Source organism: Columba livia, chromosome 15, assembly GCF_036013475.1.
Source record: "Columba livia isolate bColLiv1 breed racing homer chromosome 15, bColLiv1.pat.W.v2, whole genome shotgun sequence".
In the NCBI taxonomy this organism is placed as follows: Eukaryota; Metazoa; Chordata; class Aves; order Columbiformes; family Columbidae; genus Columba; species Columba livia.
This window is the reverse complement of record NC_088616.1, coordinates 9,936,526-9,959,557: the sequence shown is the minus strand read 5'-3', so window position 1 is coordinate 9,959,557 and position 23,032 is coordinate 9,936,526. Positions and strand designations below refer to the sequence as shown.

The 23,032-nt window shown below is 41.7% G+C and overlaps 3 protein-coding genes across 8 annotated transcripts in view; 1 reads left to right on the top strand and 2 right to left on the bottom strand.

The window, feature by feature from the left end:
- Positions 1–848, bottom strand: part of MOSMO (modulator of smoothened) — a 31,389-nt gene extending 30,541 nt beyond the window's left edge. For 3 of the 6 annotated variants that reach the window (XR_010466353.1, XR_010466354.1, XR_010466355.1), the window contains exon 1: positions 535–848. Coding sequence is in view for 1 of the 6 variants with exons in the window: in XM_065031083.1 (XP_064887155.1) it covers positions 535–640 (106 nt within the window). In the remaining 5 variants the exon portion in view is untranslated. The remainder of the gene's footprint in view (positions 1–534) is intronic. The other 3 variants (XR_010466356.1, XR_010466357.1, XM_065031083.1) reach the window with 3 other exon arrangements.
- Positions 849–1,064: 216 nt separating this feature from the next.
- On the top strand, positions 1,065–9,400 carry PDZD9 (PDZ domain containing 9). Its single transcript, XM_021291894.2, has 5 exons — positions 1,065–1,689; positions 2,660–2,802; positions 4,318–4,494; positions 8,283–8,478; positions 9,297–9,400. Coding segments are annotated over exons 1-5 (615 nt in total). The 5' UTR covers positions 1,065–1,687; the 3' UTR covers positions 9,394–9,400.
- A 763-nt stretch (positions 9,401–10,163) lies between these two features.
- Positions 10,164–22,979, bottom strand: LOC102090658 (cytochrome b-c1 complex subunit 2, mitochondrial). Its single transcript, XM_005505687.4, has 14 exons — positions 22,774–22,979; positions 20,503–20,595; positions 20,233–20,382; positions 18,967–19,031; positions 17,929–17,985; positions 17,478–17,602; positions 15,996–16,093; positions 15,509–15,566; positions 15,247–15,342; positions 14,046–14,245; positions 13,691–13,771; positions 13,050–13,126; positions 11,264–11,417; positions 10,164–10,411 (listed from the first exon to the last, which is right to left on the bottom strand). Exons 1-14 carry the CDS (start codon positions 22,807–22,809, stop codon positions 10,328–10,330), a joined length of 1,374 nt encoding a protein of 457 aa, XP_005505744.1. The 5' UTR covers positions 22,810–22,979; the 3' UTR covers positions 10,164–10,327.
- Between the last annotated feature and the right edge of the window lie 53 nt (positions 22,980–23,032).

The following is a 23,032-nucleotide window of genomic DNA, read 5'->3' as shown; positions in this document are numbered from 1 at the left end:
GTGTAGTGGTACGAAACCCTTCCGACTCAGGACACCCTATGATTCTATGAAAGACTCAAGACCTGCCGCGAACCAGGCGGGGAGGCTGATCTGAATTCCCTGTCCAAGGTGACGAGCCGCCCAGACACAGCGGGATGCTGCCCTGGTGCTGCGGCCGCCGGGAGCGGGTCAGGGGCTCCCGCAGGCCCTGGGCTCGTGGGGCTCCGCACGGCGCGCCCCGCCCGCGCCCGGGGCAGCAGCGGGGACGCACCGCGGGGCACCCGCGGCTCTGCCCGGGGAGGGCCCTCGCGCTCCGCACCGGAGGGCCGGTCCCCGCGCTCCCTGCAGCCCCCGGCTCAGCCGCCTCTCCCGGCCGGCAGCCCCCAGACGTTCATCCCCGCACCGGTCCCAGCCCGACAGCCCCGGGCCCCGCGGGTGCTTGACCAGCGGCCCTTCAGGAGGAGCCTCCCCGGCCCCACGGCCGCCTCGGGCCGCGCACCCCGGCCCCCACCTGCCCGCCCTCCCCGGAGGGTCCTCGCCATCGGCCCCGCTCACCCGCGGACTCGCCGGTGTTGATCCAGTCCGGGTTCGCCAGGCTGGCGATGGCGAAGATGTCGGCGGCCAGGAAGAGGCATCCTGAGATGATGGTCAGTTTGTCCATCTCCTTCGGCTCCGGCGGCTCCCGGGTCCGGCTTCGGCCCGGCTCCCACAGCGGGCCCGGGCCGGGGGCGCCTCACAGCCGCGGCTCCATGGACCCCGCGCTCCCCTCGGCAGCGGCGCCAGCAACGGGCCCCCCCGGACGCAGCCGGAAGCGAACCCGGCGGGCGGGGGGGCGCTGGTGACTCCGGAAGAGAAACCCACTATCCCCGGCGTTCTCCCCCGGGAGGGACGGGGCTTCCAGTGTGGGGCGGGGACACCGCTGCAGTGGGGCGGGGAAACCCCTGAGGCCGCGGCGCCTTTCTCTGGGGAGCTTGCCCGTGGTGGGCGGGGCGTAAGGCGGGGCTGGCCCTAAAGGGGCGGGCAGGGGCTGGGCGCGGGTTGTGCAGAGGGGCGGGGCGCTGTCGGTGGGCGGGGCCTGGGGAGGGGGCGTGGCGTGTCTCCACGGCGCCTGCAGGGGGCGCTGTGGCGGCTGGTGTCGCCTCAGGGCGGGCTCCCGGTGCGGGGCGGCCGGTACCCGGGGATTCGGCTGCTCCTCGTCCCCTCTCCTGTTCGCCTTGGGGGACCCCCGGGGTCTGCACCTTCCCTGCCCTCAGGCATCAGCGGAGGGGCCGATTCATGGGGGTTACGCACTGCAGGGCGCTGTAGAAGCACTGCATTGTGTTGCTATCTGTGCTGTGTGTTTGGGAGAAAACCTAATTAATACTGACTAGAAAACTCACCCAAACACAATGATTTTTGATGACATGCTCTTCCATGGATTCAGCTACACTGGAGTGCAGGAGAATCTTTGTAGCCAATGAGTGAACAATGCACCAATTGTGGGAAATCAGCCCAGTTTTGGCCACAATAACTCTGTGCCTTCAATACTGCCACTCCACCATGGGAATGCTGAAGGAAATTAGTCTAGCAGCCCCCACGGCGATAGGTACTTGGAAAATATCTAAGTGCTCATGCAGTTTTTCCTTCCAACAGCAAACACCCACCTGTGTTTTCCAGAGCTGATCTGTACAGAACACCTTGGAAAGCCAAGCAGGCGACTGTGCTGTTTATGTAAGTCTTTTATGTAGATGGGTGACTATATAAACACAATGGATATATAAGTAAAATAATCTTAAAGTGTTCAGCAGCAATCAGCAAGGTTATTATTTGGAGGACGAGAGCTGTACTTCAGTTCTATTGAAATCGCCTGTTCTTGACAGATTTTCTCAAGGGTGGAGAAAAGAGTAAGACTTTGGACGAAATGCAGCTGAAATAATTCCCTTTAAACAGGGAACAATTGGTGTGTGGAAGAAATGGGACAATTGATTTTTTATTTAAAAGATTTAAAAAATTATATTGCACTAACATTGGGAATCTGGCAGCCTTGAAAAGAAGTTATTTCCAAGAATCATCTGCAACTATCCTATAAACTGGCTTTAAGTGGTATTTAAGTGGCTTTTAACACAAGCATGATGTAAAAGTCTGCCTCAAAATGAGTTTGTCTCCAAATAATTCAGCTTCACGGCAAAAAGAATGAAGGAAGGAGAGGCAGAGAAGGTACCCAAAGGGAAGATCTGGTTTTCATTGGCTTTTGGTAGGAAGGCAAATACAAAGTCAGAAATAGTGACAGAATCCAGTCTTCATACCTGGCAGGCTGCGTGGTCAGTTATTTAATCTTTCTGGGGTTTATTACGAGAGGAGTACACGGCTCAGGATGCGGGGGGGTGGACATAGTTCCCTGGAAGGCTTTGGCGCCTCGGACAGAGCTGCGGCACTGATGGATGGGCAGCTGAAACCCAATTACTCCTTTGGAGTAATTCAAACTGCACTGCGCACAGGCACAGCCCCTGCCCACCGCCACATTTCCCTGTGCTGCTGTTACTGGTGCAGCACCCTGGCCAGACAGCAGGTCTGTGGTCTCCAGGCCAGGAGGGGACAGGCTGGTCCCTTGGCTGGAGACTCGGAACCTGCCTCGGTGTTCTGAGCAGTTGCTGGGGGCCGAGGGCACCTCCTCACCTGCTGGTGGACTCTTCCTCCACAGGTCGTCATGGAGCAGTAGCACATTTCCAAGAGGCTCACCCAGGACACGCCTGCCCGGGGGTTTTTGCTCCAGAGAAGAAGCTCTTCCTCTGGACTCAATGGAACGTACAAAGTCTTCACCAGTGGCTGGGCAGGAAACTAAGAGTGAGTTTCCGTCTCTCTCGGTTATTTCTTCCTCTGTTCATTTCCATCTCCTCAGTGCTGCCCCAGCAGTACTCTTCCAGTCTTGCATTTCAGTATCTCAAACTTTTCAAGTACTCATTCTGGAAGTAGGAAACTAGGATTCAGTTCTCCCCTCTGGCTGAAGAAGACTGAAACTTGAAAAGTGACCAAGAACACCATAGGAAATGTTTGAATTCCGTCTACTGTTCCTGTTCCACTTTGCATAAATTCCTGAGACATCCGACCTCTAAGAATTATCAACACAGGAAAGTGTGTTCCAGAGTGTGTCTTCCTTTGCTTTTCTTCCATGACCATGAAATTTCAGTATTTCATCCAAATGAAATGTAGTATTCTACTCAACAACAACAACAACGAAATCTGCATTTTTCATTGGGAAGGAAACAAAATTCAAACAGTTCCTGCTTTCTTCTCCGTTTTTCAGTTCAGCAGCCAAACTGACAAATTAGATGTTCACATTGCTACATTTTTAATCCTAATTCTTTTATATTCTGTGCTGTCATTTAGAGCCTGATCCAAAGCTTTACTGAAGCCATTTGAAAGATGAACGAATTTCCATATTTTACAGAAGAAGCGTAAAGTGGTGGAAATTTTCATTAAGTGATTTTAGACGGTTGGAGATGGACTTCTCAAGCAGTTAAAGTTATTGCTACCCTACTGTCAGAAGTTGCATTTAGAGATTACATCTTAAAACAGAGCATTTTAAAAGTAATTTTTAACAGAATACAGTTTGGTTTAGGAGTCTCAAGCACTCATGTGACAGTCTTAACTTTTCCTGGCTCTTGATGAAGAAAGCAGGCTTGAGAGATGGAGGATTTGGTTTATTATCCTAATATATTTCTTGGTGGAGACCCTAGGATAATGTCATTTATATTGTATTATTTGTATTGTGCATTTTCATGGATAATGGATGCTCAAGAGTATTTTATGTCTGTAGGTGCTAAATATGGCAAGTACAGTCCCCTCATCTCAGCAGTAGGGTGTGGAACCAGTCTACTGGAAATTTAGAAATTAATCTCCTTTGTAACTATTGATTTTTAATAGGCATGCAATCTTTTCTCAAAGTCCTCAGCAGCTGACAACTCCTCTGTTCTGTTATTTTGTACTCTGTTCTCTACCTTCCCTGAATATATTGCCATTTGTAGTAAATACTCAAGTAACAGCAATATTGCTTTTTCTCTTCGTAAAATATGTGACTTCTTAAGAAATAAGTTTCTAAGTAAAAACTACTTTCAGTATATTTATTTGCAGAAAGCTAATTTATGGAGTACACTAACTTTTTGTAAGTATTGCTATTATGACATCTTGGCAATAACTCAGCAGGCAGTGCCTGCCTAGAGAAGCAATTAGGGACAAGGGACTTAACTGTTTGGACAATTAAGAATGGGTACAACACCTGCTCAAATGTCTCCTTAAACGTTTTCTTGAAGAATGATATCACACTTTCAACTAGTAAAATTTTCCTCTCACTTTTCAAAGGGCATTTGCCAGAATTGGGAAACATCTCTCAGCAGACATTGATTACAGCGGTGAAGGCAAATATTAGGATGGGTGAACGAGGATTAGGACTCATAGTCATACAGAATGGGTCATATCTCCAGATAACAAGCCTTGTTGAGAAAAGCTCTGCAGCTAACGACGGAAAGCTAAAACCAGGTAAAAAGTACCAACAGTGATATTCAAATTCATGGCATTGAAAATATTCTTGTTCTGCATTTATGCTTTGAGCCTGTCTCTGATTTATTTACGCTTATGCAGATCAAAAGAAACTCGATTTAAAATTATAGAGAAAAGAAACTAGCACAAACTGCATAAAGCTCAGTGCCAGCATTCCACTGTGATGAAATACCTGTGATCTTAAAATAGCTGATATGGGTGACTGTTTCATAATCAGATCAAGATTTAAGTCTATATATTGTCCTCCAGCAAAAACAGATTTCCTATTCATCAGCAAGTTTGTCCAAAAATAGTTTGATTATTACCTTTATATAGCAACTAAACTTGACTAATTTAATTCTTTGATTGCTGCATTATTGTTCAAGTAGTTTCACTCTACATGTAACAGAAAACTTCCCAAAGCTTGAAATTAGTTTGCCTTATTATTTGCTCTTTATTTCCCTTTATTATACAGAATAGCTACAAAGTGGCAATGGACTAATCTCTGTGCTATAATAATCCATTCAGGTGTTCATTTGCCAAATGCTTTAAACCTGAAATGTTGCATATCAGTACAAACAGACTATTACTAGTTATTAAGCTTTCTTGTGGAACATCGCATACCGATATTAAGCTTGTAATTGAAAGCTCTGTAAATTTGACTGTTTCATGTGGGTCTCTAGACCAATAGCATTAGGCTCAGGACCTACAGTTTGGGGATGACAACGTGCTATGTTATTACCAAGTATTAAATTGTCTCTAACATAGAAATCTATGAAGCTAAGACTTGAGCATAATGAAGTCATATAGAAATTTACTGGCTGTACAGTGAAAATGCATATCTTTAAGTAGAACAATTTTCCCCACATTGACTTTATATTTTGGGCAGTCCTCACTCTTTTCAGAGAAAATTAGAATTCCAAGCACTAGGAAAAAATATCTACTTGTTTGATGAAGTAAAAAGCACTGAGTAGAGTTCTTAACCTCTTATTAGAAAAGGCTTTGCACTTTTGATCCAAGTATAAAACGCAGTGAATAAAACCTGAGCATAATATAGAAATAGATTTGGATTTGAACTGAGTGCTCTTTTTTGGTATTATCATCTTAGAGCTGATAGCTTTTATCTCTTCCCTAAAAAAAACCCCTATGGTATACAAAAACATATATATGATACTGATGTGGTTGTTGGGGTGTTGCTTTTTGTTGTTGTTTTCACATCCATAAGGTAAAAAATAAGTAGTTTTGTTTGCGAAAACTTAAAAAAGGCGCCCTCCAAAAGCCTTTTCAATAAAGGCTACAGGAACAAGGAGTCAAATTACTTCTGACATGTGGTGTGTATGATGAGTGCAGCAAGTATTGAACAATTTAAAGGTGATTGAGGACTGGTAACAAACATTGTCCCTTTGTAGCTGATCTTAGCTTTTGGAGTCTAAAGAAACAATCAGAGCTTGCTTCATGGAGCACCTGGATCTAACTCAGCACATTCCACACACACAAAAAAGCAAACACCTGAATTTGTTCATTTCATGTTTAGAGTGAACTTACAAAAACTTTGCATTTAAGATGAAAGCCATACAATTTTGCGTAAAATACAGTATTTTGTAGAAGCTGCATCTCTTAATGATACCATAGGCAGCACACTTATATTGGTGCTAATACTGATGTACAGAGCATGGGGCTGGAGTAAAATATGATGCACAAATGCACTGCTGAGGAGTTTTTCTTGCAATGAATTAGGTTTTATCTTTATGGGCTTATTTTTCAGTTAAGTAAGCTGAGTATTATCTGTACAATTTCAAACTGGCATCTAAAAGAACAATTTGTAGCTTTAAGGGGCTGGTACCATTCTGCTGACATTACTGATGAGAAAGAAGAAATTAACAGAGGTAGTGGGAGGCACTAATGCCTTAAATTCCTACAGCCGGGCTCACCAAACTGATAGGTACATATACTTGCCCTGTTCCCCATGCCGGCAAGGAGAAACAGGACTGCTTAGTATGTGAATTTCCTTAAAATACCTTTGTAGTGCAGGAGTGGCCACTGAATGATACCAATCACCAAACAGATGGGTGGACTGAAAAGCTGTGTGTTTCAGACTGTAGATGCTGGAGCCTAGGAGCAAAATTCTTTACATCTGCAGTTCAAAGACAGTGTTGACTCACCGTAACAGTGTTATCAGCAGAAAAAAACCAACAGAATTCTGAAAGAATGTATTAAAAGCCAAGAGTGTCTTGCAGATATTTTAAAGCATAAGTACATTTATGTCTATGAATTTTGAAACATGTAATCTGAGAGACTTACCTTTCTGTTTGAGGCTGAGAACATACATCAAACTGTTGGTAAAATGTTTCCTGTTGCTTTTTTGTTATCTGCTATCCTGGTACTTGTTCCGAACTTCTTGTTGGCACCTCAGTAGAACCAGTATCTTCTGATAAGCTAGAGTAGAGAGAGGGTCTGATGATGATAGAGTAGAAGGAGTAAGTAGTGGAAAAAGTGAATAGGAAAATGGTAATCAGTAGTTATGATAAACAGTTTTAAAGCCTATAGATTTTTGCTACAGGCATTGTTAACCCCAAAGGGTGAAGAAGAAAACAGAGCAGGTGGAGAGAGGCTCCTTGCTCTGCCTAATATGGCAGCAGGCAGCTGTACCGCCTGTTTAAATCCTCTGTGCTGTTCTGTTGTGGTTTACTACATAACGTTTACTGGTACTGCTCCTCTGTGCAACTGTCTCTGCCAGGCTGCTGACAGAGCTGTGGTCTGCTGCAGATTGACCTGCTTGCCTTTTGCAGTCTCCAAAATCAGAGGTTTACCCAGTCATTCTAACAATCCCCAGCCCCTTGAAGCCCATCCTGTTATACTCCATGATATATATATATATATATAGGTGCTTAGGCTCTTTTGTTACTCTGTTTACTTTTGTTTACTCTCTTGTTCTTGGATTCAGTACTGCTTTTTGCAAAACTGCAGCTCGGTGACTTCCACAGGCAGCAGGTAATAAAACCACTATTTGCAGCTGTGTCCCTTAAAACAAGCAAACAAACAAATCACCACCCCCGCTTTCTGCTGCAACTCTTTAGTTAGATCCTGCACCAGCTCAGAAGTGTCCCCTGCTTCTCCCCCGGCCTTGCTCGACGTTTTCCTGCAATGTGCCCATGCATTGGTTGTTCTCACAGCAGAGGGACAGGCACCAGCCACCGAGGAGAGTCAAACCCTCAGACCTTTCAGGGGCCCAGACAAACACAGGGTGATATGGCTGTTACACAGATTCTCCAGCATCCACCCAGATAAACAGCACCCGGGGTCAGTAGCAAGGGACACACAAGGGCAGGCAGCACAGATGTACAGACCTGGTATTCCAGCTGTGAGAGGGTACAGGGGAGCCGTGCGAAGATGCCAGTAGCGCTGTTCAGAGTGCAGCTATGGAACCTCAACTCAGCCTTGCTGGAGTCTGATTCCAAATAGTGGTCCTGTATCAGATTATTCACCCTTGTACCTTTATCTTGCCTAAAAAAACCCACTCATTCAAAAAAATCCCAAAGTAAACAAGTGAACTGCAGCTTTCCTTAGTGTTGTGAAAAGGCGAGTTCTTAACAGAGCTAAAACAACTTTGATTAAACAAGAAAGCAAAACCAAACTTGCATCCAGTTGAAGAGCTGCTAAACACATGCTTTCACACGCTTTTAAATGTGGAAGTATAGTGGTCAAGACTACATATTTTATCATACAGACATAAAAAAAAATTGAAGAAGTCTCTCAAACTGATTGCTGTCAATTTTGTTCCTTGGCAGGTGATGTTCTAGTAAAAATTGGACACGCTAACGTTATAGGATGGACTCTGCGAGAGCTCAGGCAGCTCCTGCACAATATTCCTATAGGAACTACTCTGCAAATCAAAGTTTACAGAGATTTAGTTGAAGTACCTCAACACTGGCAAAGTGCAGCAGAATTAATTCCTGAAGTAAAGCTTCCTGTGATGACAGCAGAGTAAGAAGTATTGTACATAACTAGAATTTCACATCTTGCTTATTATTCTATTCATTATAGCATAATAGCTTTTTCATTTTAGAATAAAATGTTAGCATAAGGTTTAATTTTCTTTTTCTGGAATAGAAAACTGATTTGAAATAGGCAAATACCAAAAGAAATGTTTACTTTTCCAGTTGCAGTGAAGACAGGATCAGAACATTAATTTTAGACATGCCCCTTCCCGCCTCCACAGAGACCATAAAAAGTCTGGCTGGCAATGATGCCGCTGAGGTCAGAGGCTGTGCCCATCGCAACAGCCAAGGATCCAGACGATTATAAGTAAAATGTATTGCAATCCTAGAGGTGGCTCATATAGCAGGTATAATTAATCTAGACGGGATATAAGACAGTTTCAAGTTTTGCTGAGGCACAAAGTTTTAATAGAAAAGAAACCTCAGAGGTAGGGGGAGGAATAGAAGTGTTAAAATGAGATAATTAGGCTTGTGCAGCACAAAGGAAGCTCACACAGCAAGGGGCTTTCCAAGAAATCAAACCTGTAAGTTTATGTTTAAATAATTTGCTACTCTGAAGGAGAAGAAAAAGGATAGCTTGCTTTTCTGTTGGCCGAATTACAACTTAGCTATCAAAGTCCAAAGGAAACAGTGTGCAAAGGACTATGGACAATAGTATTAGTTTGATATTAGAGGAGCTTCAGAACTAATGAACTTGTCTTTAGAACAAGTAGTTGCAAAAAAACTTAAGACTCCAAGATTAGTTAAATAAATGGCTATGGGAATTATTGCTTGTGAAACTGATACCACTCTGTGTATTTTCAGCACAAGTGACGATGCTGAGGACGAAGATGATACCAAGTCAAGTAGCGATGATGATGTAAACTTGGAAACTTTTCAGCATAAACCTTTCCAGCCATAGCACTGAACTCACGTATAAGCTATCGTCAATATCCCAAATTTGGCAGATATCTGATACATGTCAGACACTTAAGAGTAGACACAGACACTGATGTGATGCTGTACTTTACAATGATGTTGATGCATTGTGCAACCCTAAGTTTGATGCTGGTGGAGTTAGACCTTCATACAGGGCTACAGAAAACAAAGTTCCTTTTCTTCCTGCCCTTCTGCATCAGATACATCCTATCTGGAAGAATCTGCCTTTGTTTCAAAATAGCTCAAAAATCAACTTTTTCAAAACCCACTTTCTGGAGTTGTATCTGTTTTAATACATGTCTAGAACTTAAAAAGAAATCTAAACATCCTAAGATATTTGAAATTATATATTAGCTATATAAAGCTGCTTTAGCAATGCCCTCCCTCCCCTCAAAAATGTCTCTCAATGCTGCTTGTGGAGAAGACATTCAGAAACACGACCTGTGTTAGTCCCAGAGAGGCAGCAGCTGCAAGCTCTGAAGTCTAACATATTAATCTCTGTTTGAAGGTAAATTTCTTCGTTTGCTTGATATAAGGATGGTGCAGTTTATCAAGAATTTTCCCTGAATGCATGGACAACTAGTGGCAATTACAGTATTTGTCTGCATCACAATTTCTGATATATCCTTTTTTTACATCAACTAAAATTCACCTTATTTTTCCACTGTAGTAGTAGTTTTACATTCACTGTACAGAGCCAGACTTATCAGCATTTTCAATGCCATTTTCAATGGGAAAAAACTTAGCACAAAATGTATGAACCCAGCACTTTATTTGATAAGTGCAAGCCCACAATTACTCCAGATTAATTTTCTGGAAGAACTGAATTCATAAATAACACGTTAGTAGTAATTTATTTAGAATATAGGTGACTTAGAGTTCAGGTCCATCTTGAATCCACATCCTGGTTTATGTTTTTACAACTCATCAAGGAAAGGAGTATTTCCCAAATCCCCACTAGCTGCCATGGATTTCTTCCCATTGACAAACTTCTTTGCAGCCTGAAAATAAATCAGAAAGATGAATATAAGGAATTATTCACTACAAAAGAATTTATCTTGCTGCTCATAGCCTCAGCTTCAAGTTATTAAAATAAATGACAAATCCCAACCCTTCTATAGTACATCATCAAGTAAACACTTTTCCTTTTGCTGTCTACATTTACTGGCTTCTAATCCAGCTCCTTGTTCCTTTATAATCTAAACAGGAATGGCAGAATGACAGTGGGATATAAAAGGCTTGAACTCTTTGAGAATGGTTACTCCTAGAATAATTATTACAGTGCAAGATACAGTGGAACTCTCCTTATTACTAGAGCTATTGCTAGTTGCTACTGCAACAGAAATCAATAGAAAACTGTTTATTCACAGCCCCTATCTTAGAATTTCTCTGATGGATTTCTGTTTGAAGTTTGCTTCAAGTATAAGCAACAACATAATTTGCAATAGTGATGCAGTTATGTACATTTATCATTGAAAGCCTACTTGTTTTATTAAGTCCACTGAATGTTCTAGACTTGGGAAACCCAAAAGCTTTGACACAGGAGTGTCTGCACTGGAACTAACATCAGGTTTTCCATGAATACTAGTTGGCAGTTTTGGTAAATTTAAGTGAGGTAGATGAGAATTTGACATACTCCCAGCTACACTAGTTTTACAGTGTATTGGATTAAAGAGTCTTCTGTTAAAAGTAAAGGCATCAAGAGATAGCCAGCTGGGATTTGTAAATGAGTTGCTTTTTTTAAAGACAGTGGATATCTGTGTTTACAAACACACATAAATGAGCACCAGTTTTGTATAAAACAACCTTACACAGTGATTAAGGAACACCTGTAGACGCTGACACATACTTACATTCACAACATCAGCACTGGTTACGGAGTCGATTTTTTGAGCAACAACAGATGGTGATGTGTGTGTGCCAGAAACCAAGGACTCGGAGCCAATTTCATTCAGTAACCCTTCTGCACTCTCCACTGACATCAAATACGTGGCTTTCAGCTGATTCCTGCCATCAAACAAAGCATTAAGGATGAGTGAGCATCAAGTCCTGCTATTACCTTCCCCACTATCCCCATGAGTACAATGAGTTTTTTGTGCTTTAAGACTCCTCTCCATTTTGAAATGTTTTCCTTTTCAAATATGGAAGGGTTCTGTAGTTAGGAAAGAGGCACCACAAACTGTCCAAGCATGAAAACAACAGGGTACTTGAACGCTTACTGCCTTGGAATGATCTACCACCCCCCACAGTCAGATCTCTAGCTCAGGAATTAGACAAACTAATATCCAAGTTTAAAAATTAGGTTTAAAATTAATTCCTGTTTCTCATCAAGGGCAGATGTATGCAGAACAATTTTGCTCTAAGTGACAAAGAAGCAGTTAATGTAAATGGTTGGGTTCCTTATGCAATTGTTCCATGTTCTGTCAAAACAGAAGAAAATGGTTTATTACAACAGAATATGATTAACTAGTTTAGTATTTTTGACTGAATTGCAAGGCTCTGCAAATATCACTGACCCTGAATTAGGAGTTTTGGGGGGGTTTTTTGTCACTAAAGGAAAAAGAGCAATACAGAAAATATGCGAAGGCATTCCAGAAAGGAAACTAAAAAAACCCCAACCAAACCAACCAACCAACCAACAAAAACCTCAAACAAACCCAAAGAACCTGAAACAAAAACCTGAACAAACAAAACCAGAAAAACCAACCAAAACCAAGCGGGCGCAGCACTCTGTGTAACTCCCTCATACTAGGCAGCTTCTTTAAAGAAAAAAAGAAAGAAAACCACAACCCCCCGTCAACTAATAATGCTAAATACAAAGATCCAGAATAGGCCATTTAGCTACTAGTGACTAAAGCACAACCAATCACGTCTAGGTTAACATGTTTTGTATAATCAAGCTTTATGTGGAGTCTTGTACATATTTTATATACACAACAGACAATATTTTCATTTTTCTACTTGAGTGAATCTCTACTATATTGTTATATTGCACAACCACAGTTTTAAAAGCTCAGCGCAGTTTAATACTACTTGGAGATCAAGCACAAACTAATGTGCAAAACCCTCTACAAATTAGAAACTCTAAAACTTTGTTGATATTACTGCATCTCTAAGAGTAATTTTCCCCCATCTCAGGTACTCCCAGGGACATGTATTTTGAGCACTTGGAAGTAACATCACTAATTCAGTGCTTTACGCTTGCAGACCCTTGTTACTTTGAGGATGCAGAAGATTGCTTAATATAATTGTTTCGGGAATTGCGGCAGTGCAACCAAAAGGGAATTATCTAAATAACGCAATTTAGGATTCTAATTTAAATACATCTTAGTACTACACAGTATGATTAAAATGACAGCATCTGCTGATATTGCTAATTTCTTACACTGGAACAGTTTTCAGAAAACCTTAATGCTTCTAACAAGTTTTTAGGAGGAAATACCTTTAGCAGCGAATCAGTTGAGCTTTGAAAAAAAGAGTATTGACAGTGTGTCAGTTTTAATGCAGGAAAGAGAGCAATTCCCCACAGAAATAATTAGAGCACAATGATATGCTCTGCTGTAAAGAATAGCCTGTTTGACAAGTAGCTACATGTTAAGAAACTTCGCTTTACAAGACACAAGACAGTTCTTTACTCACTTTGCCGTTGTGATATCGTCATTGGTGACGCCGCCCTGAGCAACTGCCTTTATCTGGTTCATAGCAGCTTTAATGACCTGAGGAAAATTAAAATAATTTAAGGCTTTTTCCAGAATTAAATTTCAACATGTTTTTTCTCTTATCTGACACCTTAAAAACTTCAGGGAAGAGCAGCTGACAGTGTTCGGATTGTTAGCCTGAACTCAATGCCGAACAGCTTTAGAACAAAACTAAACCCACTGTAACAAATGCCAAAGCAAGATACAAAATACAGTGTGGATTTAAATTGCAAGACAATGTTAATTTGCATGGTCTCACCGTTTATCATGAGAGGATTCAGTTCTGCCAGCTTCAAGAGCCAGCATGTTCCTCATGATACACTTTGGCTTACACACATAAATCAGCAATTACAAGCAGCAATTCAAGGTATTTTACTAGCTCTAGTTCATATTAGGCATTGGTACTTCCCAGAAAGAGTCTCATTCCCAGGTTGCAGAGTTAAATCGCAACAGAATGTGCAGCATTCTTATACAAGAAACCAGATTAATTGACTTTTTTCAGATGAATCAGTCATTATCTCAAACCAAAACACTAGTTGGAGGGTTAAAGTGTTAATACTTAAATTCTAATCAGTAACTCACCTCCCCAGCATTTGCAGCCTGGGATATGGTATAAAACCCAAAGAGCCCAGAATCAGAGTAATTAACATTAAATGCAGAAGCCTGCAAAACAAAAATTATTATTAATATTATTGTTTCAAGTATCAGAACAACTCAGTATAAAGCACAGGAAAATACTATATGGATGTAAAATACTGGAATTCGGGAAGCTAAATTCCACGTGTGCAGAGGAATCTCACACTGGAAGGCCTTCTCTGAAATACTATAACTTGTGCAAGAATGAACTAATAATGATTCTCACTGGAGGTGGTAACCTCTCAAAGGATGGCATACATTTTATTTAGAATATTAGAGTGCAGTAAGCCTTTGAACTTACATCAAATGGCTGGGTAGTTGCTTTAGCAATACCCTGTGACAGTTTGCTGGTAACGTTGCTTCCCCTCTTGATAAGGGGTCCAGCCCCTAAAACATGCTGAAGAACACTGAACGCATTCGCTTCTGCACTTCCAACAGCAGCTCCTTCAGTCACAACAGCAGCGTGGACAAGGCTATCACCATTCTGTTCCCTGATTTCTCCTAAAAATGCAACAGAATAAAAGGCAATGCAGCATTCAGTTAGAAACTACTGTACATTCAGAGGTATGGAAGGGCAAGATTTCTAGCCAGGAGTTGGTTCCATGAGAGAGAAAGCCAGGGTGTGACGTTATTGCATGTTCACTCAGGAAAACAGCAAGAAGCTGTTTGTAGGCTGTAGGTCACACTGTAGCTTCCAATCATTGGCCCCCTTTATACTGACAATCCTTACAGGTTATTCCTAACTCTTATTAAAATTACATATGTATGCTAGACACCTAGTACGCTATATAGATAGCCTTTTGAAGAAATCATTCAAAAAAGTCCTTTACATTCAAAAATTTTCCTGCAAGCACGAGCCCAAGTACCTTACTATGCTTTATTTGAACCTGATCCTAAACCACAAATAGTATGAGACAATAAAACTCAGTGAGTCTTCAGATAATAAACATCCAGAAAAGTTGTGTACCTTTTGTTCATAAGAATATTTACCCTGTTTCATAGAAACTGAAGTTATTCCAGTCAAATATGAAATGTTGGAAACTTCTTTCCCCTTTATTTACAGAGCGATCTGATACCTTCACTAAAGAATAGCTATTGGTATTAGTACAAGATGCTGCTCTAAAAGAGCTAAGCATTGCTTTGTCTTTTATGAAAGATGACATTCGAACAGATCATCGTTAAAAAGAAAGCCCACCACCACTTCTAGACAGTTTAGAATGGATTCTTAAGGGAATCTCCCCAAAAAAGCCAAGAAAAACCAGATGTTAGCTTGTTTTTCACTTCTAAGACTAAATGATCTTGCCATTAAAGCTTTGTTGGAGATATGGGTTAAATTTTACTCCAGAACTTTCCATGGAGGGAATAATCCTCTACTTAGACAGGAAATGCCTCTGAACTAGCACTTCATGCAACTGTAGTTTTCAGCTGCAACTTTGAATAATGCTATATTTATAATAATCACAAAAGCAGTCATTCAGAACACATACAAGATACATACTTACCCCCTCGATAGACAGCCTTTGCACTAGAAATACCAGCTCCACTCCGGATATTTAGAAAGTGCTCTGCAATTTGCTTCAAGTCAGAGTGCTTTACACCTGCAATACAATAGTTTATTCCAACTGATGTAATGTCATTGAAAAGCTACAGCTGCTACGTAAAAGTGTTGTAAGTATACTGTAACATTTTATTTCTACAGAACACTCAAAATTCTACAGTAGTTTTCCTTTATAAATTGCAGTGTCCATTAACGAACATACATACCTATTCCTACAAGAGCCATTCTTGCACTTGTGAAATTGTTCTGTACAAAATGGTGAAGCTGCAACAGTAAATTCACATTTTAGGGTGCTTGTATAAAGTACAAAAATGGGAAGTGTGTTTCTGACATCCACTGTTCAGCCTTATACTTCTTAATGCAGCAAACTCCAATGCTCCCAAAAGGAACTGTCCATAGAACAGCATTTTGCACATTCTTCCAGTGACAACTACAAAACCCTTTTATACAAGAACACTTGCGTCTTATTAACAGCCATCCTATCAACAAGAAGCCACTGACATTAACCACCTTTCTAACTGTGAACATGAATTCTGTACCCAATATTAAAAGCTACACAGAAATAAAATATTTAAACACCAGACTAACATGATAGCAAATACTGACTGTATATTTGCCAAATTAAACTTCTCTCTCATCTACCCTTGATGAAGAAATTGAAACAGACTTATAACACAACATAAATATTCCTACCTGCTCAGAAGTAATTTTTCCAATTGCATAATCTGGACAATACAGAGGGTTTGCCAGAGCATTCTTATAAGCTGCAGCATGCAAGTTTTCAAGCACTCCTAAGAGAAACAAAGTTTCAGTGATGATGATTAACATAAAAGACACTGTTAATGAAGATCGTGAACGAAACTAATGTTACCCAGTGCAACAGAGCTGTGGTCCACTTTAAGGAGCACAAGCAGGTTGAAATAATCCAATACATGTGCAATTTTCATCCAAATCCTCAGGCAACAGCATCTGGTCTGAGGCATTCTATTTTTTTGTAACTTATTAAAACCAACACTTGCATATGCTCAACCCTTTCTGGCCTCAACAGCAAGCTATAAATGTAATCAGTGTTCAGGGGAGGCGGAGCAGTAGAAAACAACAACAAACCCAAACACCTTTTTAATTAGGTTTAGAATTATCATCATCTCCACTGTACGCATCCTTTGTTCTTGAGCTTGAGAAAGAACTGGCTGTTTAAAATACTATTTGTGGTTTTGTGTGATGTCTCATCCATCTCCCCATTCAGATGAAGGATGCTCATGTCTTTAATTCCCTTCTCATTATTTTTTTCCTGAATCCAGTAGTACTCATTTCTATTCGATATTCTCAAAAGATTTTCAAGAGAAAGATGACACTCCTTTCTTCATAGTTCTGATTCTGTATGTAACTGAATGTAACTGAAAATATTAACTTACTATGAAATGAATCCATAGTTGATACATGTTTAGAAAACAAAGACTGTTCTCGATTCCGATTTAAAAAATAGTAGCGCTTCAATATAAGCCGGGCATTTTCCAAAGCCCAGCGTTGTGTTGACACCTTTAATGGGTTATGAAGGTGAGCACGCTTCACAGAGTAGTACAAACCATGTTTATTGTGCAGAACTACGTAGGGAAACTTGGATGACTAGAGTTAAGTAACACAAGATACAGTGGAATAGGCTTGGCTGAGGCTTTGTGTCTGCTTTTATGAACCTCAATTTATAAACCTAGAACTAGAATCCGTTTTCAATGTAATGAAAATACATATTGCTTTTATACGAAAATAACCATACAAATTCAAAAAGTCTTTTGTAGAATACTGTTTCCGTATCAATGAGTAACACCTAAATACTATTTTCAGAACACGAGCTGCTGCAAATATATTGTCAACAATAGTAATGACTGGCACATTCTTTGGAGGAAAAACCAGGAAAAATGGAAGCTGTCAAGGAGAATGGTATACCCTGTCCTCAGCATGTTCCTTCCTAATGATTGTTATACACAGGCTGGAAAAACTTGTGGATTTATAGAAAAAAGTTTTGTAACAACAGAAAGACCACACCTACCAATGGGAAAAGCTGAAACATTAAATGGTCACGTAACACAGCAAAAGGGAAACCCTATTATTTCCAAAGTTTTTCATCTTGAAGAAACTCCCATGAAGTTAATGAAGTGGATCAGAAAATACACTTACCAACTTGAGGATTCTGAAATGCAATTGCTTTGTCAACTTTTAGTTGTGGCTGAAGTTCAGTCACTTCCCACGGTCTGAACTCTGGTGCTGTGGTGACGTTCAGAAGGTACTCCATTACTGTATCACTAGATTTAAAAAGTTACAAAGGCATTAAATGCAATAGGCAATTCAGAATAATCCATAAGCAACACATTAACAACAAATTATATCACTCAAGCCAGAGTTGTTATTAGCAATGCTGTACAAAGTATGAGAACTCAACTTCGGTTCTGCAGCATTTGTATGCTTAGTAACATGATACAGAAGCCAAATATTAATACAGTAATTTACTGATTTATTACAAAGACATGAAAATAAGTGTTACTCCTACCCTGTAAAATGATAAGTCTCTGCTACAGAGCAGTTTGTAAAGAATGCAGTAATTCAGTTTACAGCATATCTAGATACCTACACATAGTTACGCAGGCATTCAATAGAGTAAGTCATTTTCTCTCTCGTTGAGTATACACTAAATAAGGAAAAAATACAAAATCCGTTTTAGAAGAGAACACAGAACCGGATTTTCACACATATTCCCCATTGATTTAATTAATCAGCAAGATACTGACTAGAACGTCTAGTTAAGCTTAAATCTGCTTGAGATGACTGTTTAAAGGAGTGATCATATACACACACAGCAGGAAGAGACATAACTAAAACTCATCTCTTAAGTATTCAAGTAATAACAAGCATCTTGTGACCATCAGAATCTAAGATAACACAATAATTCAAGGTGAAACAACGAATAAAGCTGAATAACAAAACTTGATGAAAAATGTGTGTATGTATTAAACAATGCAATTTAGAAATTATTTTTTTGAGGTAGAAAACATAGTTGGTCTTTTCCAGTTGCTTCAACACATTTGTGATTAATGGGAACAAAAAGGGGTAGAATCTCAAGTTATTTATTTTAACCAAATTCTGTATAAAACAATCTTACTGGATGATTTCAAGATACATTACAAGAAAGCAGGCACAGCAAGATCTCTCTCTTATTTCTCTTAGGCTTGTTTTCTAGGGTTTGAACTCCGACATCACAAAAGCCAACTCCTGCCTGAATTATTCCCAAAGCTGCAGTATGATGAGTGGTCTCTATTCATGAAAGACGGAGGAAAAAATAAATCTATTGACTTTGGGAAGTTTAATCTTGAAGCCTGAAAAGGCAGCAAGAACATTAAGCTTTCAGGACAAAATATTTCTTCCAGGTACACAACATTTAGATTTTGTTAACTGAATGATATTTCTAAAATACAAATCACGGGTGCACTCTTGAACCTTAATAGAACAAGAAGTACAAAAGACATTCCTTGTCAACATTCACCATTCAAGTACCATTTCTACACTTAGCTTATCCACCTACAGACCCTTATGGTTATTGTTTTGTTTCCTTTAGTCATTCATCTTGTTTGCATTTTACCAAGACAGATTATCTTTGTACGTGGTTACAAACCTTAGGCTACCCCCAACAGCTTCAATGCCACGAGTAATCCGGAAAGAAGATGCTCCTTTAGTAGTCTATTAAAAAAAAAAAAAAAAGGCAACTTAAAATTCTGGCTATTTTAAGGACATATTTGCCTGAGGTTGTTCAGTGCTCAGGCAAATTTGAAACAGTATCTGTTTATTTATACAGAGGCTATTTTGAAAAGTTGAGCCAGCTTACTGCATCCCTACTCCTGATCACTTCGTCATCCTTTCTGATTTTCCACCATAATTGCTCAGATATTTGCTCCCCAGCCTCATTCTAGAATGACCCAGGTTTGCCTGGACATTTAATAGGATTGTCTGAATTAGATAAGCTTGACAAAACCAGGGTAAAGAATGCCCACACATACTGTTATGCTCACAGCTGTCGAGGGAAATAATTTTGGCCAGCAGTTGGGAAGGAAGTAATAAGCCACTGGGATGTTATTTTTTCCTTTTTCTGCCTGAAACTGATGTGGATTGAGGCCATGCAACAGCAAAGGTACGTCAGTGGCACTGGGAAGCTCTAACGATCACAGCCTGGCTGGTGTGGAAGAGGCCGCGTTTACATCTGCAGCCAGAGCCAGACAGCAACCAAGAGCAACAGGAACATGGGGAACAGACACAGCAGGTCACACCCACACGACATCCAGCCCAGCGTTCTGTACCTGACAGTGGCAACAGAAGAGGCTGTTTAAATACAACATCCCACAACCCATTCAATGGTTTTCCTCCAGTACCTACAGCAGTTATTCCCTTTAGCAACTGTTTAAGCACCTGCTGTCAATGAATTTGATTCTTTCTTAAACCTGATGATATGTATCTGCCCCCACAGCATCTTGTATAACTGAACATAGACATCAGAAGGAAAAACAAGTTTAAAATATCTTGATGGCAGTAGTAAGAGAAACTACGCAGAAATATTCAAAACACACATAAAATTTAGCTTGTATCTGCCACCCAAATTAGTTTTTACTGTGGCTAAAATAAAATCAGTTACATGCATAGTTTTATAAATATATGTGTGTGTGTAGCTTAAGACACCACTGGAGAGCATAATTCTAAATAAGCATCACTTCCTGTCTTCCAGGAAATAATGACATTTCTCCTACACTAACCAAGAATCAATGTACATTGTTTTCCAATTTATAACATCTCTTACATTAAATTTTACCATATCATTTCTTTCTGCAATCATAAACCTGCCACCATTTCATCTACTGCGAACATCGTAACAAAGAGAATAAACACCTACCAAATTAGATGCAAGACGAAGCAAGTGAGCAGTTCCCAAGTTACCAGTGGTTTCATATCTGCTGCCTGCTTTTATAAACACACCAATTCTTGAAGCTGGAGAAAAGTTTTCCAGAGATGCAATAATTAAGCCATTTGGTAATTTTGTGATCTGTGTTAAAGAAAAAAAAAGGTTTAGTCACCCACTGGAAGTACTGTCACAGTTCTGCTTTGGCAGAGTTTCAAAAATAAAATAAAAGGAAAGGGAAAAAACCCCAGTATTGATACTGACCTCAAGATCCTCAGATGCTGGAGATAATTTCACTCGTTCTGCAGTTTTTGAGGTTGCAACTTTAGGAGCTACTTTAAGTGAGTAAAGTCTCTTCTGGAAGAGAATGGATTTCCTGAATTAGTTCATGACATATCCCATTACATACTGAAAAAACAACTAATTTTAAAGCACAAATACAATGAACAACTTCAAGCCCCAGAGTAATAACAGTGATTCCCTTGCAATTCCTGTTTACACCACTGTTTGAACCTGTGCAACAACTTATAAGAGGTCTCTAGGATGTTCAAGCACAGTAGGAAAATAATCTCTACCTGATACTATAGTCTGTTAGACCACTGTACAGCAATTAACTGAACAAACTGCTACAGCAATCCACATATGCAGAACACAGCTTTGGAGATAACCTTCTAATTTATTAGGTGTAGGCAGTTCAACTCCTACAGTCACCCCTCAGAACCTCAAACTACCCACACTGTCTGCTGTGTACAAAGAGGAAAAACACTGAAGTGCTGGAGCGGGTCCAGAGAAGAGCAACACAACTGGTGAAGGGACTTGAACATAAGACCTATGGGGAGAGGCTGAGGGAGCTGGGCTTGTTTAGTCTGGAGAAGAGGAGGCTTAGAGGTGACCTCATCACTCTCTAGAACTACCTGAAGGGAAGTTATAGCCAGGTGGAGATTGGTCTCTTCTCCCAGGCAGTCAGCAATAGGACAAGGGGGCATGGGCTTAAACTCTACCAGGGGAAATTTAGGCTGGATATTAGAAAGAAATTCTTTACAGAGAGAGTGGTCAGGCATTGGAATGGCTGCCCAGGGAGGTGGTGGACTCGCCGTCCCTGGAGGTTTTTAAACTGAGATTGGACATGGCACTTAGTGCCATGATCTAGCAAACGGACTAGAGTTGGACCAAGGGTTGGACTCGATGATCTCTGAGGTCTTTTCCAACCCAGTCGATTCTGTGATTCTGTGACACGGACGCAAATCCCCAGGCTGCAAAGTAATAACCAGAAGCTGGCCTTCAAATGGAAGAGATGAACATCACAAGAGCCTTCCCTCCAGCAGCTGGTGACAAAAGTGACAAGACTATTGATTTCAAATCCCTCACACCTTTTTTTGAAGTTTCTTATTCTTGTCAAGTATATTCATTTATTATTATTCTTTTCACATTAAAAAAACCAATAACATCATCCCCTTACATCTCAAACTAAAAACTAAGCAACAGAAACACCGCTGCACTCAGCTGTAGGGATACCAATGCCATAATTCCGCTTGCTTTGCCACAGACTCTGTTCGATGTATGAGTCAAGGAAAGACTCCTTTCTTCTGCCACCACATCCTGGTTTGTATTCTCCCAAGTAGCAAGTGATATGACAAGAGTAAATGGTTGAACAAAGGGAGGTTTAGATTGGATATTAGGAAAAAATTCTTCATGGAAAGAGTTGTCAGGCACTGGAACAGGCTGCCCAGGGCAGTGGAGTCACTATCCCTGGAGGGGTTTAAAAGGCCTTTAGACGAGGTTCTTAGGGACACAGTTTAGTGCTGGAGTTATGTCGTGGTTGGCCTTGATGATCCTGAGGGTCTCTTCCAACTGAAATGATTCTGTGATTTGAATTTTAACTTCCAAGCCTACTTATTTAGGAATGGCTAGTGCACATCTAAAATTGACTCACAAACATACTGTGCTTCAAAAGTCATTTGCCACCCTACTCCAGAGCATATTTCCAGCAGAGAATCACAGTTTGCAGCAGCCCCAGAACTCTGCGCGCTCCGGGCCGAGCCAGCCCCCCACTGCCAAGGGCACCACCTTGCCACAAACAGCTGAAGCTTCCCCAGCGAGCAAGGATCCCCTTGGAGCCCGCTCCCGCCCGCTCTCCGGCCGTACGGGCTGCCCTGCCTCCCCGTCGCTGCCGGGAGAGGCCGCGGGTGATGCCCCCGGGGACCCCTCGCCCCGCCGGAGCTCCCAGCCAGGCAGCTGCGCACAGCTCGCCCCGGGCCGGGCCCGCGGCCTGTCTGACCTTCAGCCCCTCCGCCCCGCTCCGCCACCCGCCTAGCCCGATCGACCCCGGCCTTGACCCCCACCAAGGCCCTCACTGACAGCCCCACAGGCACGAACGCAGCCACTGGACCGCCCGCCCACCGCCCGCCGGCCCGGCTCACCGCCCGGGGCTGGCTGAGGTCAGGCCCGCCCACAGCCCCCAGGGCCCGGACAGCCGCTGTCACCGCCGCCTATGCCTCTCCCCCACCGCGCACAACGCCTCCAGGTCACCCGCACCGAGAGGGAACGCGCGACCATCGGGAATCCCTTCATCCTCCCGCGCCCCTCGGCTCGGCCCTGGCGAGGAGAACAAGATGGCTGTCCGGAGGAAGACTCTGCCTTCCCGGCGCGCTCTGCGCCGCTTTGACTTTCTAGCGAGCGAATGCCCGAACTCTACTGCTCGTGCTTGCAATCACGCCTTGAGGGTAGAGCGACACCTGGCGGCTGTGCGCATGCGCAGAGCGCCCCCGCCGGCCGGTCACCGGGGCTCTGCGGC

Coding starts and splice junctions, on each gene's coding strand:
- PDZD9 (XM_021291894.2), top strand. Junction 2,803..4,317: donor GGCTGGGCAGGAAACTAAGA/GTGAGTTTCCGT, acceptor CACTTTTCAAAG/GGCATTTGCCAGAATTGGGA. Junction 8,479..9,296: donor CTTCCTGTGATGACAGCAGA/GTAAGAAGTATT, acceptor GTGTATTTTCAG/CACAAGTGACGATGCTGAGG.
- LOC102090658 (XM_005505687.4), bottom strand. CDS start 22,809: ATGAAGGGATTCCCGATGGTCGCGCGTTCCCTCTCG. Junction 14,246..15,246: donor AAAGGCTGTCTATCGAGGGG/GTAAGTATGTAT, acceptor TTGCATTTTTAG/GAGAAATCAGGGAACAGAAT. Junction 10,412..11,263: donor CCAGTGCTGATGTTGTGAAT/GTAAGTATGTGT, acceptor ATTTATTTTCAG/GCTGCAAAGAAGTTTGTCAA.